Below are 14,664 nucleotides of genomic sequence, written 5' to 3'. Positions count from 1 at the left end.
CTCTCAGAAATAAAGGTACAAAAGTTGTCATGGGGACAGTACCCTTTCAAAAAGGTACACCTTTGTACCCAAAAAGTGCATATTAGTCCTTCAAATGTACACATTGGTAGTTCAAAAATACATATTTATACCTAAATGGAACATATTAAGACCTTTTTTAAAGGGTACTGCCCCAGTAACAGCTTTTGTACTTTTATTATTTACAATTTGTGTGGTCGTAATACCGCACCTTAAGGCTTCGGAGTGCTGAGTTCATGTTTTCTTGCATGTGAACTGACATATTTATTTAAAAACTAAAAATGCCATGATTTTCTTTGTAAACACAAGCTTTGGTGACATCACAATCAAGTTAAATTGGGAAAAGAATTATAAAATGACATATTAATATTCCTGGTAATAAACAAGTCATGTCATTTGTTGCCATTATGAATCTGTTCTGTGTGGTGTCATGTCTGTTTTACAAAGATCTATTACCATAAACATAAACATTGAAGAGACATTTGATTCAAGTTAAAAATGAAAAAATAAATGATATCACATGTTAACATCACTGTTAATAAACCAGTCACATCAACTGATGCCATTATGAACCTCTTTTGTGAAATGTAAAACTGATTCATGCCTGTTTTACAGATCTATTTAACCATGTAGGCATTGGAGACACATTTGAATCCACTGAAATGAAAAAATAAATAAATGATATTACATTCCTGTTAATAAACCAGTTACATCTACTGATTCCATTATGAATCTGTTTTGTGAAATGTGAAACTTAACCATCAAGGCATTTAAAATTGTAACCATCTAGACCAGTGGTTTTCAAACAGGGGGCCGCGAGATGGTGCCAGGGGGGCCCCAGTTTTATGACATTTTCTGAAATACATTAATTTATCATGAAGTTTGTGTAATTAAACCTAAAAAAAAATAAGGCTACTAACCAAAAGCACAACTTTTTTGTATAATTTAATGGTTTTTTTATTTATTAAAATGTTGAGTTTTAGAACAGTTTTTTGTCACAAATTTTCTTTGGGGGGCCGCGAAGGAATGTACCGTACACAAGGGGGGCCGCACACTGAAACATTTGGGAACCACTGATCTAGACACTGGAGACACATTTGAATCAACTTAAATGAGAAAATGAATGAAATCACATGTTAACATCTCTGTTAATAAACAACTGATGCCATTATGAATCTGTTTTGTGAAATGTATACTGATCTATTTTAACCACATTGTTGAGATTAATGGGAAAATAAATATGATCACAAGTTAACGCCCCTGTTAATCAACCTGTAACCATTATGAATCTATTTCTGTGGTGTAAAACTGATTCATGTCTGTTTTACCATATAGGCACTGGCGACACATTCGAATCAAGTTTAATGGGAAAATAAATCAGATCATACGTTAACGCCCCTGTTAATCAACCAGTCAGGTCAATCGATGCCTTTGTGAGCCTGTTTTGTGTAGTGTGAAACTGATTTATGTCTTTTTATTTATAATGTCTCTCAGGTACAGACCACTACAATGTGCATCTCTGTGAGTCTGAGTGGTTCAGTAGTACTGGGCTGCCTCTTCGCTCCTAAGATCCACATCATACTCTTTCAGCCCCAGAAGAATGTTACCACACACAGAGTGGCCGCCGCCCGATTCAGCGTGACCACCGGTCCCGGCTCTAGCTTCTCCCAAGGTACAGTGTTATTTATGATCTCCATCTTCTCTTTCATCAGCATCATTAATGCAGTCAAACGTATCAAGCGTATTGATGGGATGTTAAATGGTGTCACCCAACTTTCAATCGATCGTCTCCGTCTGAATCAGTGTCAGAAATGAAAGATATTGATCTAAAGGTACAGAAGCTTACTGTATTGTATGATCATGGTTGTGCTGTTGGGTAAAAGTGAGATAGTTGAAAATATCATTGCACTGTAGTATTGATGTAACTAGAGATTAAGGGATAAATGTGTGAAGCAAGAGAATCAATCTTTTTACAGTACTGTTTTCTATATAATATAATGTAAAGAAGTTTTTGTAAAAAATGCATAACTTTTAATATTGACTGAATAAGGTCATGTCAAAAATTGAAAGTCAATGAGTAAAATCAAATTTTGATGCTCCAGAAGCTGGATTTCACAGACAGGGTCACAAATGTCCATGTAGTACTTCACACAAAAATTAAACTAAACATTTTGGGTAAAATGTGACATGGTTGTGTTTTTGTAAAATTGCCTATTAAACATTGTAATTTGCAACTAACATCTACTTAATACTCTAATATTAGTTTCAACATTATTTATTGCTTTATTGTCTTTACAGCATCAGCCTCCAACACCGTGCCTACAGTATGTAATGGTAGAGAGGTAGTGGACTCAACAACGTCTTCACTCTGAGAAACCTGTTTGTCTGCCAAATGCGGTATACAGATAAATCTTATCACTAGTCATGAAATCAAGTGTTTGATATAATGTTGAGGAGGCTATTCAGAATAAAGATTGCCTGTTATGTTGTTCTCAACGTGCTGTGAGTACAATATCCCATTTTCTCTCTCTCTCTCTCTCTCTCTCTCTCTCTGACTAGTTAGATAATATCAGTGGGATGCCAGTTTAAATTCTGTATACCAGTTCTTTTTATGAAAACCATAATAAAGTATTGTTTGAGATATGGAGTTAAAATGTAGTAAATCTGTTGAAAGTATTATGTACAGGTTGTTTTTAATGTAGATTGGTGATTCTGGTTTGTGCTTTCATGTAATTTATGTAAATAAAATGTGTTTTATATGAATATGAGGAGTCCTTGTTGATGCATGTACTACTGAAGATTGAGATTTCAGTGTTAAAGTGTTTGGACAGACTACCAAAACCTTTTCTATTTGGCAGGCAAATGCAATGCAAATGTAAATCAACATTGGCGTCTATAGCACAGAGCAAAATCTTGTACATTGTCTCCCTCTAGAGGACACTAGTACTCATTACATAAAACCAAGTAAGGTTAATAAGAAATGTGTGATTTAAAAATAAATAAATAAATACACATAATGTTTTAACATCTAATAGTATGGATCTTATGAAGTTTCCATAAATTATATCATGGATATCACGCAGTAAGGTAGACATAGTAAGCATTTATTGCACAATAGATTAAACAGGTATATTATTGTCTGCCACAGTATCATGCTGTCATACTTCTATTATTCATCCATGAAAAATAACATTGATCACACATACAGTTTATTCATAACCTAGCACAAGTTACAAGAAGCACACATGTGATGTACACTGAACTGCACACTTAATCATAGGTGCCGAAGCGACAAAGGGGAAATTGTCCTGTCAGCTTGAGACATTCATTTTGTCTGACAGTTATATCTGCAGTTATTTTCTGCCTTGATGTTTTCATCATATATATCGGTTAGGCATGCTGTTGAAGTGACAATTTGGTCTCACCGGAAGACTGGTCATTTATCTGCTTTGACTTCACACAGATTTGACATATTACAAGAAACATGTGTTACAAAACAAGCTTTATAGGTTAAGTAAAATATAAAAGTCAGTTTACCATTACTGCCTGAAATTAAATAATTATATGACTATAAAACTGGTTACACTTTGTGTTAATGCAGAGTGTACCCCCACTTTTGACATAACTAGAAATATGTAGCCTACTGTATGTTTGCTACAAAAATAATCAAACGATAATAAGTTTAATGCTTGTTATGTCTTATTTTAAATAATACTAAAGGGCCCCTTGGTAGTTTCTTTAGACCCTCTAGTGGGCCCTGGTCCCCTGGTTGAGAAACACTGATTTACACGTGGGTTACACAAATAATAACCGAGTGATATAAGTAACAAGCAGTTAGTTATGGTTAGTTTAAGGGTATGAATTAAAATTATAATCTTGGTGTTATTATTAGAGTAAGTACTTATATTACCCGGATGCATCCAGTCCCTGTCACATATCACTTGTTTACTGTTTTGAGTTTTTGTAAAAAAAAATCCCATATGAATTTAGTAAGGATTTACAGTAATAAATAAAAGCTTTAAACGTTTTGTCGTAACCTATGGTTACAATTAAATGTTTTTTTTTTCTTCAACAAAATAGAGGCGTGTCTATGACGTAAACGCCCTGTAATCCGGAAGTCAGGCTGCAGACTTTAACAGTCACTCTCGGGTGAATCAATCTGCAAACTTTAAAACCACCACTTTAAGCAGGTCGGTATCATTTAATCTATTAAATAAAACAACCAATCAAACCCATTTAAACTATATGAATGCGGTCTTGACTATATATCGCTATTTTTAATATATATTAGTTTTATGCTGCATGTAACATTTGCGTTTAAAACATTCATTTTAGCGACAAGCGTCACAAAAGCGTTCATTTGCCTTCGACACGCACTTTGCCTTTGAACATTTGAGATTTATTAAAAAGTACAATGTTTTGTGATTCACGGAAAGTTAAAAAACGATTTGTATGTTTACTTGACACGCCCCGTGATTTCCCATAGCTACATTTCAAAGCTGCGCAGTTCTGATAGGCTGACAGAAAGATCGACGTCACTTACAGTAAAATCGTGGCCGCACGTGTTGTCTCTCAACTGTCAGGGTCATAGCAGACCTTTCAAAAGTACGTCACGTGCAAGCATATAAGTGTGTGTGATACCTAGTTTTTTTTTAAAAACATGAATAAATATTTAATATGTAATTTAGTTAAGTTTACATGATGTGAGTATCAACTTGAAATTATTTTTAATATTTTAACCATTTTTTTTATCTTGATACTGTTTCGGAGGTTTTATCAAACAAAGGGAAATGTTTTAGAAAAAATGTTTTTTATATATTTATTTCTTTGGATATTACAAAAGACGATATGTATATATAGGGTCCCTTAAACCCTTGTTGTATTTATTTTTCCAGAATTTACGTTAATAGTAAACTCATCCAAACTATGGAATAGCAAAAATGTATCTTGGAATTAAAGGAAAACACCACCGTTCTCAATATTTTACTATGTTTTACCTCAACTTAGATTCATTAATACATACCTATCTTTTTCCAATGCGTGCACTTTTAATCTTTGTACAGGGCTTCTTGAATGTGTTAGCATTTAGCCTAGCCCCATTCATTCCTATGGCTCCAAACAAACGTTTTATTTTGTGCCACCATACATACTCGTGTAACTTCTCATGTAACAGTCTTTAAATAGGAAAAACTTGAAAATGTTTGGTGGCTTCTAAATTGATCCCTGTTTGGAGCCATAGGAATGAATGGGGCTGGGCTAGGTGCTGGCACATTCACGAGGCGCTGCACAGAGATTAAAAGTGCACGCATTGATAAAAGATATGTATTAATTCGTCGAAGTTGAAGTAAGAACCTAGTAAAATATTGAAAAGCTGTGGTGTTTTCCTTTAAGGGAATAGTCTACTCATTTTCAGTGTTAAAATATGTTGTTGCCTTGGCTGGGAGCTGTTGAGTCGTCCCTCTGTCATCTGTGTGTGTGCACGTGGGCACTGGAGCGCGCTGCTGCGCTGCGATGGCATTTGGCTTGGCCCCATTCATTCAATGGTACCATTTAGAGATAAAGTTAGAAGTGACCAAACACATCAACGTTTTTCCTATTTAAGACGAGTAGTTATACGAGCAAGTTTGGTGGTACAAAATAAAACGTAGCGCTTTTCTAAGCGGATTTAAAAGAGTAACTATATTTTATGGCGTAATAGCACTTTTGGGAGTACTTCGACTCGCCTGAAAAGTCCGTTCCCCTTCTCACTCTCATAATGGGAGAGGGAGGGTGTTACTGCGCCGAGTCGAAGTACTCCCAAAAGTGCTATTACGCCATACAATATAGTTACTCTTTTAAATCCGCTTAGAAAAGTGCTACGTTTTATTTTGTACCACCAAACTTGCTCGTATAACTACTCGTCTTAAATAGGAAAAACGTTGATGTGTTTGGTCACTTCTAACTTTATCTCTAAATGGTACCATTGAATGAATGGGGCTAAGCTAAATGCTATCGTAGCGTAGCAGCGCGCTCCAGTGCTTACGTGCACACACACAGATGACAGAGGGATGATTCAACAGTTCTTAGTTAAGGTAATAACATATTTTAATATTGAAAATGAGTAGACTATTCCTTTAAATAACAACAAAATTTTTTTTAATATAAATGTATTCCAAGTAGCCACCTTTTGCCTAAAACTGGTGAAATTATATTTATTTGCAATCCTACTTTTTAAAAAATATTGATATTGTTTTTATTATTTGGTCCAATTTAACTGCTGATAAGTCATTTACTGAATATTTAAATATGCAGTGCATCATACAAATATATATGAGTTAAATCTATGTTTTAAAAATGGAAATGAATTAGTATGGCACCTAAGAGAAGAGCAGCATCAAGTGCAAAAGCTGGAGGTAAGAAGATAAAGGAAGAACCTGAAGCTCCACCAAAGGACAAGTTCACATCTGCCAAAGAGGCCCTGAAGGCAGCAGGGCCACAGGTTAAGAGTACGAGGAACCCAGACAGCTTCTGTCATCTATCAGGTGCTGAGGTAAGAATATACTTTGAAAGTGACTGTTGCTACAGTTAAGGGTATGGTTTATTGTTACCTGTCATTTGGTGTGATTTAAACCAACAGGTTCATGAAGATTACGACTGTATGCTTAACCAAACCAACATTGGACAAAACAACAACAAATTCTATTTAATTCAAGTCTTGGTGTTTGGAGGAAAGTACTATTGCTGGACAAGATGGGGAAGAGTGGTTAGTTTGATTTTTTCTTTTTAAATGAAAATGGTGTTGCTCAAAAGAAACTTTAGGAGACAGATAGGATTTATAGAGTTTCATTTAGATATAATAATTCACAATTTTCTTTTCTTATTGATTTTAGGGAGAATCAGGACAAAACAATTTAGCTGGTCCATCTGACGCTAATGCAGCCATCAAAAATTTTGAAAAGAAATTCAAAGATAAGACGAAGAATAACTGGAGTGATCGAGAAAACTTTGTCTCCCATTCAGGGAAGTACACACTGATAGAGGTAGATGGAGACCAGGATGCAGAAGTGAAGGTAATTCAGCCTGTTGCATCAATTCTTGCAAAATTTCATTCATTTATGACTTTTTTCCTTGATAGAAACCAAGTAATTTGCTTTTTTTAATTCCTAATATTTAGTGTTTTTGTTGCAGGTGGATACGGTAGACGGTGGAGATGTGAAGGTGAATACTGCACAACGCGTTCTGCCTTGTACGCTGGATACGGAAACCCAGAGACTAATTCGATTCATCTTCAACAATGACATGTTCAAAGAAGCTATGACCAGCATGAACCTGGGTGTGCCTGAAATTCTCTCTGCTTTATCATGGTTCTAGTTCTTCTGTTCCTCTGAAGATTCAGCAAGTCTAAGGACCATGTTATTGCGTTTTAATGATTGTTATGAAAGCTAAGTTGTATCACAAAAACATTTTCTGTCATAGTCTGTGGATTGCTTATGGGTGTATACCTGTTTTACATGCATTTCTTAGTTCCACACGGGAGTATTGTAGTGTGACATAGTCCTACGTAATGCTTGTGCTTAATCTGCAAGTATTTGTCAGAGTTTCATACATTTTTCTCTTAGATATTAAGAAGATGCCACTGGGGAAACTGAGCAAGCATCAGATAGCCAAAGGCTTTGAGGCTTTGGAGGAGATTGAAACAGCAATCAAGAATGGGGAACGGAAAAAGTTAGAAGATCTCACCTCCAAATTCTTCACCATAATTCCTCATAACTTTGGCCGCAACAGACCGCCTGTCATCTCTGACGATTCTGTCCTTCAGAGCAAGAAAGAGATGCTTCTGGTGAGATACACGACAGTTACTATACACCGACTATATAGGGTGACTGGGGCTAGTTGTCACAGTATTTAGTTTTTTGGATAAGATTGACCAACTTTCTCATACCACTTTTTGCAGGTTCTGGCAGATATCGAGATTGCACAGAGTCTTAAAGCCGAGTCTGAGAAAGCCAAAGAGGAAATGGTGGACACAGTGCCTCATCCAGTAGACCAAAATTACGAGTCTCTCAAATGCAATCTTACCGTGCTGGATAAGAAGTCTAAAGAATTTAAGGTTTCATTGCACAGCAACATAGTGTTTACTATACAATATACAGTAGGGCTGTGACGATAAATCGTGTGTCCTATGAAAAAGACCTGTCTGAAATCAATTCTGAATCGCAAGGCTGTGGTTCTGTGTTTCATGTGCAGCTTATGCGTGTACTACGTGTTTTGCAGTTTGTTGTGCGTAACATTTGCCGCAATGACTTCTGGGGCGTAAAAAAAAATCTTAAACACCTTAAAAAATATAAAACATCTTAAAATTGTACTTTTGCATCATTTTGAAATGTATTACAATGTTTTTTAAAAGTACATTATATAAGTGAGAAGATGCGGCGATAATGTTTCAAACAGCATTTTATGAGTAGGTATATGACCTTTAGTATAAATGAGTACATAAAAAATAAGTGATCTAGAAATTGCAAATAATCTTAAATATTTATATACAAATGAATTCTTCATTTTAATTTTTGCGAAATTATATTTGTAGTAATATTTCAATGTTTCCCAATTTTTTCCCCGAAATTCTAAAGTTTTATTTCCAGTTTCTAAATGAGTTTCAGTTTAGGACCTCAGTTAATATAAGCGTTAAAATACGTATATATAAAAGTTACAATACCATCAAAAGGTTTGAGTATTTAAAATAGTTTCTACATCATTACATATACACAATTATAGTATTTAACCAATCTGTTAAAATATTTATGTTTGATATACAACTATGTTTTACAACACTTTGATTAATAAATGATTTTTCTTTTCATTGTTTTAAGATTATTCAGAATTACTTGAAAGCCACGGGGCAACAACTCAGTTTAATTGACGTCTGGGAAGTTGACAGGGAAACTGAGGTAAGTTAATATTGTATCAAGTTATTAAGGTTAATACTTATGTTAATTATTTTAAGAAAGTAGTGTTCATGTCCCAAGAGCATTCATTAGAAAATCTAGAAAATGCACTGTTAACTTTTTTTGCGCATACATTTTTCAGTATAATCAATTTGGTTTAAAAAATCATTTCAACTTTGATTTTTTTATCCTGACTAGTGATGAGTTACTGTAACTTAATAAATAAAGTCAAAATAGCATAATCTAATTCAACTTTATTTGATAAGTTACAGCAACTCATCACTAGTCAAGAAAAGAAAAAGTTGAAATGACTTGTAAAACCAAGTTGATTATACTTATAGGTACTCAAGTAAAATATCTTTATATTTAAACCCCCCAAAAGTGCATTCATCCTTCACAGAAGAACCCACAGGGCTCCAAGGGGTTAATAAAGGTCTTCTCTAGGTAACTTAAGCAATTCTATGAGAAAAATATCCATATTTATTTTAATAAACTATAATAACTAGCTTTTGGTAACAATGCCATCTTGAACTGTTACTGTGCAACGTAACTATGGCAACCAGTGCTCAGTACTAGCTGAAAGCTAGTTATTACAGTTTATTAAGTTTGAAATACGGATATTTTTCTTTTAAAATCACATCGATTACCCACACAAGACCTTTATTAACCTATTGGAGTCGTGTGGATTACTTCTGTGAAGGATAAATGCACTTTTTGGGGGTTTAAAGTCATCATTAAAGTTGTTCCCTGATCCATGTTTTCTACCATTATAAAGCTTGGAAGAGCAAGGACATTTACTAAAATAACTCCAAATGTTATTTGAAAGAGCTTGCTTGAGGGGAGTAAATTATGGGGTAATTTTAAGGCTGTCACAATTATGAAATTTGGCTGATGGTAAATTGTCTAATAAATTGTGACAATTCTGACAATTAATTGCCTGTTTTAGGGCTTTGACAATTCTGACAATTAATTGCCTTTTTTTGTTTGTTCATGAAATAATTTTCACACATTGTTGTGATTATTTAAATTTAAATCTTTTGCAAGATTTACCTGGCAAATATTAACACACATAACACATATTTAAAAGTAATTGTTTAATGAATATATCTTTCAAAAACTGAAAAAAAAAACTTCCCTAAATTTGGAATTGCTGTTTTGGAAATGTATGTTTTACCTGACAATTCATACTGCTTATCAAAGTTTTGCTGCATTTCTTTAAATGCTGTTTTTCCACTGTATTAAATGGCTTTGCAATGTATCGCGTTACATTGTCAGTCAAGGAGAGTCATTAGATACAGTGATACGTTTATACAGGTAACCCCTTTGTGTTTTTTAGAGAGATTTGCAATCATTGCGGTGATCTGAAATCATTGTGATGAGGTCAAACAATCGTATTGAGACGATTATTTAATCATGGTGACAGCCCTAAGTAATTTTGATATTTGGCTGGAGTATCTCTTTAAAAATGTATGTGCAAAAAATGTTTACAGTGTGATGGCAAAAAGTAATCCGTAAACTAATACATAAAAGTAAAATCAGCTGTGACAAAGGGTTTTCCAATTTAGGTGTCTATTAGACACAAACTCATTTCAAACCAAAGTGGATCTCAGTTTCTGTGGGTGTTTTTAATTTGTGTTGATTTCCGAGTCTTTATTATCCTAATTAAATCATTTGAATTTGCATGTGTAGGCCGAGGGCTTCAAGGAAAATGATCATTTGGAGAACCGGAAGCTTCTTTGGCATGGAACAAACGTGGCAGTGGTCGCAGCCATTCTGAAGAGCGGCCTCCGCATCATGCCTCATTCTGGTGGGCGAGTGGGGAGGGGAATCTATTTTGCCTCTGAAAACAACAAATCTGCTGGATATGGTGAGGAATGGGACCTTCTTTGCATCAGTATAGATCTCAAATCAAAACACACAGTATAAAAGCGAGTGGATACAATAAAGCAACACAATATAACTAAACAACTTTTTTGTTTCTAATGTGGTGAACAATATTGTCTCTTTTTAAGCTTAACCGCCGTTTCATCCATTCTGTTTTTGCAGTACGTCCATCCAACAAAATTGGAATCATGTTTCTAAATGAAGTCGCTCTTGGAAAGGAGTACACCATCACGAAAGATGATTGCAGTTTAAGGAAGCCTCCTGCTGGCTATGACAGCGTAGTTGCACGTGGACAGCAAGAACCAGGTTTGTCTTAATATAATTAAAAAGCACTGTACTCTTATCCCTTTGCACACTGTCAGAACAAATGGTCCATAGCTGTCACTGGGCTGGTATCCTTTTAAAAGTTACACCTTTGCAAAGGGTCCATATTAGTACTTTAGAGTTACATAGTAGTATCTCAAAGTGACATATTGGAACCAAATGTATACATATACATATTAGGACCTTTTTAAAGGGTACACCCCAGTGTCAGCTTGGGACCCTTTATCTGACAGTTTTTCTTTGACATTTTTTATTTAAATCAATAACACTTTACAAAAAGATTGAATTAGTAAAAAATAATAATCAGTGCAATTAATATCTTACATGAAATACATTACGTATAAATGTACTTGAATATACAGTATTTAGAGTACATACTTTTATTGCACAATTTTAAGTTGTATAAAATACAGTCAGTGGCTTTTTTTGTTGCGGGGGAAAATCCTTGATCTTGCGGCATGTTTTCTTAAAAAATGCAATGGAATATGCGGGATATTTATGCAATTTTATGCAAAATACAGTCTACTGTGTAAAATACGGTCCTTCCAGAAAAATGCGTCTTTTTTGTTGTGGGCAAAAATCCTTGATCTTGTGGCACGTTTTCTTAAAAAATTAGATGCAATATTCGGATATTTATGCAATTTTATGCAAAATACTGTCTACTGTATAAAATATGGTCCTTCCAGAAAAATGCAGCTTTTTTGTTGCGGGCAAACATCCGTGATCTTGTGGCACTTTTTCTTAAAAAATGCAATGGGATTTGCGTGATATTTATACAATCTTATGCAATGAAATTGCGGGAACTTACAAAAACTGTGGTTGGGGTTTGCAGCTTTTCAATGATGTTCACGTCGCGTAATTATGTCACTTTATAACGTTCCCATAGCGACAGGGGACATGGCTGCTCTTGTGTTTTTCAACTTTCTGCTAAGATATATGTAACTTTTTGCTACGAAAATGCAGGGATTATGAAATCATGCAAGCCTTGCATATTTTGCGCACAGAAATCTGCAATTTATGCGGCGAAAGTGCGGCATATTTGACAAAAAATGCTGACCCGCATAAATATGCAGAATTTGGCTGATGAATCATGTGATCGCATATTCGCGTTCTTCTGGAGTGACTATAAAAATTCAATAAGTTAATGTATTATTAACATACATGAATTATTAATGAACAATAGTATGTTTGTTTATTTATTAACCTTAACCTAGATTATAAATTGCTATAAAACTTTTCTGTTCATTATTACTGTACATTACATTATTACTGTAGTGTTTTTATAGATATTTTTTATTCAAGTTAAATTTGCACAAATTTATGCAAATATATTTGCAAGCTGCTCAAATGTTATGACAAATATGGCATATAAGGGAAATTATGCTATTAACTCTTTAGTTATTACTGTACATTACTTTTAATGGTTTCCATTAAATTCTGACAGTGTTTATTTCTGTTTTTTGTAGATCCCTCTAAAGATGTCTTCATTGAGTTTGATGGTAAAAAGGTGGCTGTTCCTCAAGGGCAAGCAATAAAGCAGCCGCAGTATGAGGGAAGTTATTTTTACAATAGCGAGTATCTCATCTATAAGGAAAACCAGTGTCGCATCCGATATCTCCTTGAGCTCCAGTTTCCCTATTAAAAAAAGGCTCCGAAATTGATTGGCACTCCTTAATAGCACTTCTGCTGTGTGGTTGCGTGGTCACTACAAAGCGTTTAAATATAAAGTTTGATGATTCTTATAGATTTGTTATTCTTTCAGATTGATTGGTTGGTATTTACAGGGTAATATGGTTTATTTTTATACAGAAGGGTTAAATTTATTAATAGTACTTATTATCATGTATCCCAAACTTTGTTTAGTGTAGGATTATGTTTGGTATGTTTACAGTCTATCACATTTGAGTTGAAGTTTGAATGTTTCTGTTAATATACATTACCTCTATAACTGAGAATTTATGCTTGTGTGTATTTATTGCATGTGTTTATTTGCAAATACAAACTAGATAATACATGCATGAAGGTTTAAACACCATAAATAATGTTGAATTATAATGCAGTTTTATCAAAATATTAGCGCTTATGAATAGATTTCTGTTTGAGAGCATATATATATATAAATATATATTTTGGTTGGTTGGCTCATGCTGTTTTTCTAGATGTCTATGTGAAGAGCTGTCCTCTTTAAAAATTCAAACTTCTGTCGAATGTTTTTCATTCAAGTTAAATTTGCACTAATTTATGCAAATATATTTGATTGCAAGCTGCTCAAATGTTATGACAAATATGGCATATAAGGGAAATGATGCTATAAACTCTTTAGTTTCATGTATTGGTTTGAAGCTCTTTAGATAATCTTTACATTATGAAGGCAATAGTTATTTTTTACAATGTTATTTCTTTTTTTCTGTGTGGTATTGTAGGATTATAAAAAAATTATAGCATGCACAATTTGCTTTCAGCTTTGAAGTTGTTATAATGCAAAGTTTACTTTCTCATTAATGTTAATTTGAGTGCCTATCAAGTAAAACATATATAAAAAATAATAAATATGTTTAAAGATATACTGTTGTTGTTGTTGTCTTTATATCATGACTCAGGATAGCCTGTAGATGTCACTTTTATAATTGCAACAGCCTTATTAGATTTTACTTGATTTACAGCAATCATTTTACTTAGATAATTCTTCTTCTAGCTCTTGGTAGACTGTATTTGCATTTGCTGTATATTGTTCCTAGATTAAGTGTACATAGCAAATATAATATCTGCTATTGGAGAGCAGAAGCATTCTTTAGTCACCACACATGTCCACTTGATACAGCTTGCCAACACTGTTATACAGGAATCACATTTTATTTAATCCCGGCTCCAAGTTTACAGCATGTTCCCTTTAACTCAATGCTCTCCAAATGACTCCTGACAGCACAAATATCACATTGTTTGAGACATAAACACTATAGTAAAAATGTCTTGTGAAGATGACTACAGGTTTCAGGTAATAAAGAAAATTAGGTCAACCCTTTACTTTTAATTTGTAAAAAAGTATTTTAGGTTCTAGGTTTTTTTATTATATCCTCTTGAAGTTTAAGCAACTTAATAATATAAGTGAATTCAACCTACCTTTTTATGTTTTGACCGGTAAGTTGATATAACTAGAAAAACAAGTTGAAATAATTTAACTTAATTTGTTAAGTAAAAGTAAAATAAAATTTGTGCTGGGCAAAGATCAATCGCAATCGCATACAAAATAAAAGTGATTTTTTTTTTTGCAAAATATACTGAGTGTGTGCGGTGTGAAATTGTTATGTATATATAAATACACACACATTTATGTATGTATTTAAGACACATTTACATATATATTTATTTATATTTTATGATATATAAAAAAATATATATATATATATGATGTTTAAATAGTATTTACTTAAATTTTATAATACAGTATTAAAAATAGTAATAAATAATGGTAAGACTTTACAATTGTATTAGTAAATGTATTAGCTTACATGAG

General features: G+C 33.6%; 2 protein-coding genes across 3 annotated transcripts in view; both read left to right on the top strand.

Annotated features, from left to right (window-relative positions):
- Positions 1-2,789, top strand: part of grm2a (glutamate receptor, metabotropic 2a) — a 53,560-nt gene extending 50,771 nt beyond the window's left edge. The window contains exons 4-5 of one of the 2 annotated variants that reach the window (XM_073870387.1): positions 1,513-1,690; positions 2,317-2,789. In XM_073870387.1, the coding sequence (XP_073726488.1) occupies positions 1,513-1,690; positions 2,317-2,390 (252 nt within the window). In that variant the 3' untranslated portion in view covers positions 2,391-2,789. The remainder of the gene's footprint in view (positions 1-1,512; positions 1,691-2,316) is intronic. The other variant, XM_055213480.2, reaches the window with a different exon arrangement.
- Positions 2,790-4,083: 1,294 nt separating this feature from the next.
- On the top strand, positions 4,084-13,714 carry parp3 (poly (ADP-ribose) polymerase family, member 3). Its single transcript, XM_055213481.2, has 11 exons — positions 4,084-4,208; positions 6,367-6,547; positions 6,635-6,760; positions 6,888-7,067; positions 7,186-7,330; positions 7,617-7,837; positions 7,952-8,107; positions 8,868-8,945; positions 10,632-10,809; positions 10,989-11,132; positions 12,617-13,714. Exons 2-11 carry the CDS (start codon positions 6,368-6,370, stop codon positions 12,790-12,792), a joined length of 1,584 nt encoding a protein of 527 aa, XP_055069456.1. The 5' UTR covers positions 4,084-4,208; position 6,367; the 3' UTR covers positions 12,793-13,714.
- The last annotated feature ends 950 nt before the right edge of the window (positions 13,715-14,664 follow it).

The sequence above is a fragment of the Misgurnus anguillicaudatus genome, chromosome 8 (assembly GCF_027580225.2).
Source record: "Misgurnus anguillicaudatus chromosome 8, ASM2758022v2, whole genome shotgun sequence".
Taxonomy (NCBI): Eukaryota; Metazoa; Chordata; class Actinopteri; order Cypriniformes; family Cobitidae; genus Misgurnus; species Misgurnus anguillicaudatus.
Note: the sequence above shows the minus strand (reverse complement) of the source record. Positions and strands in the feature narration are given on the sequence as shown.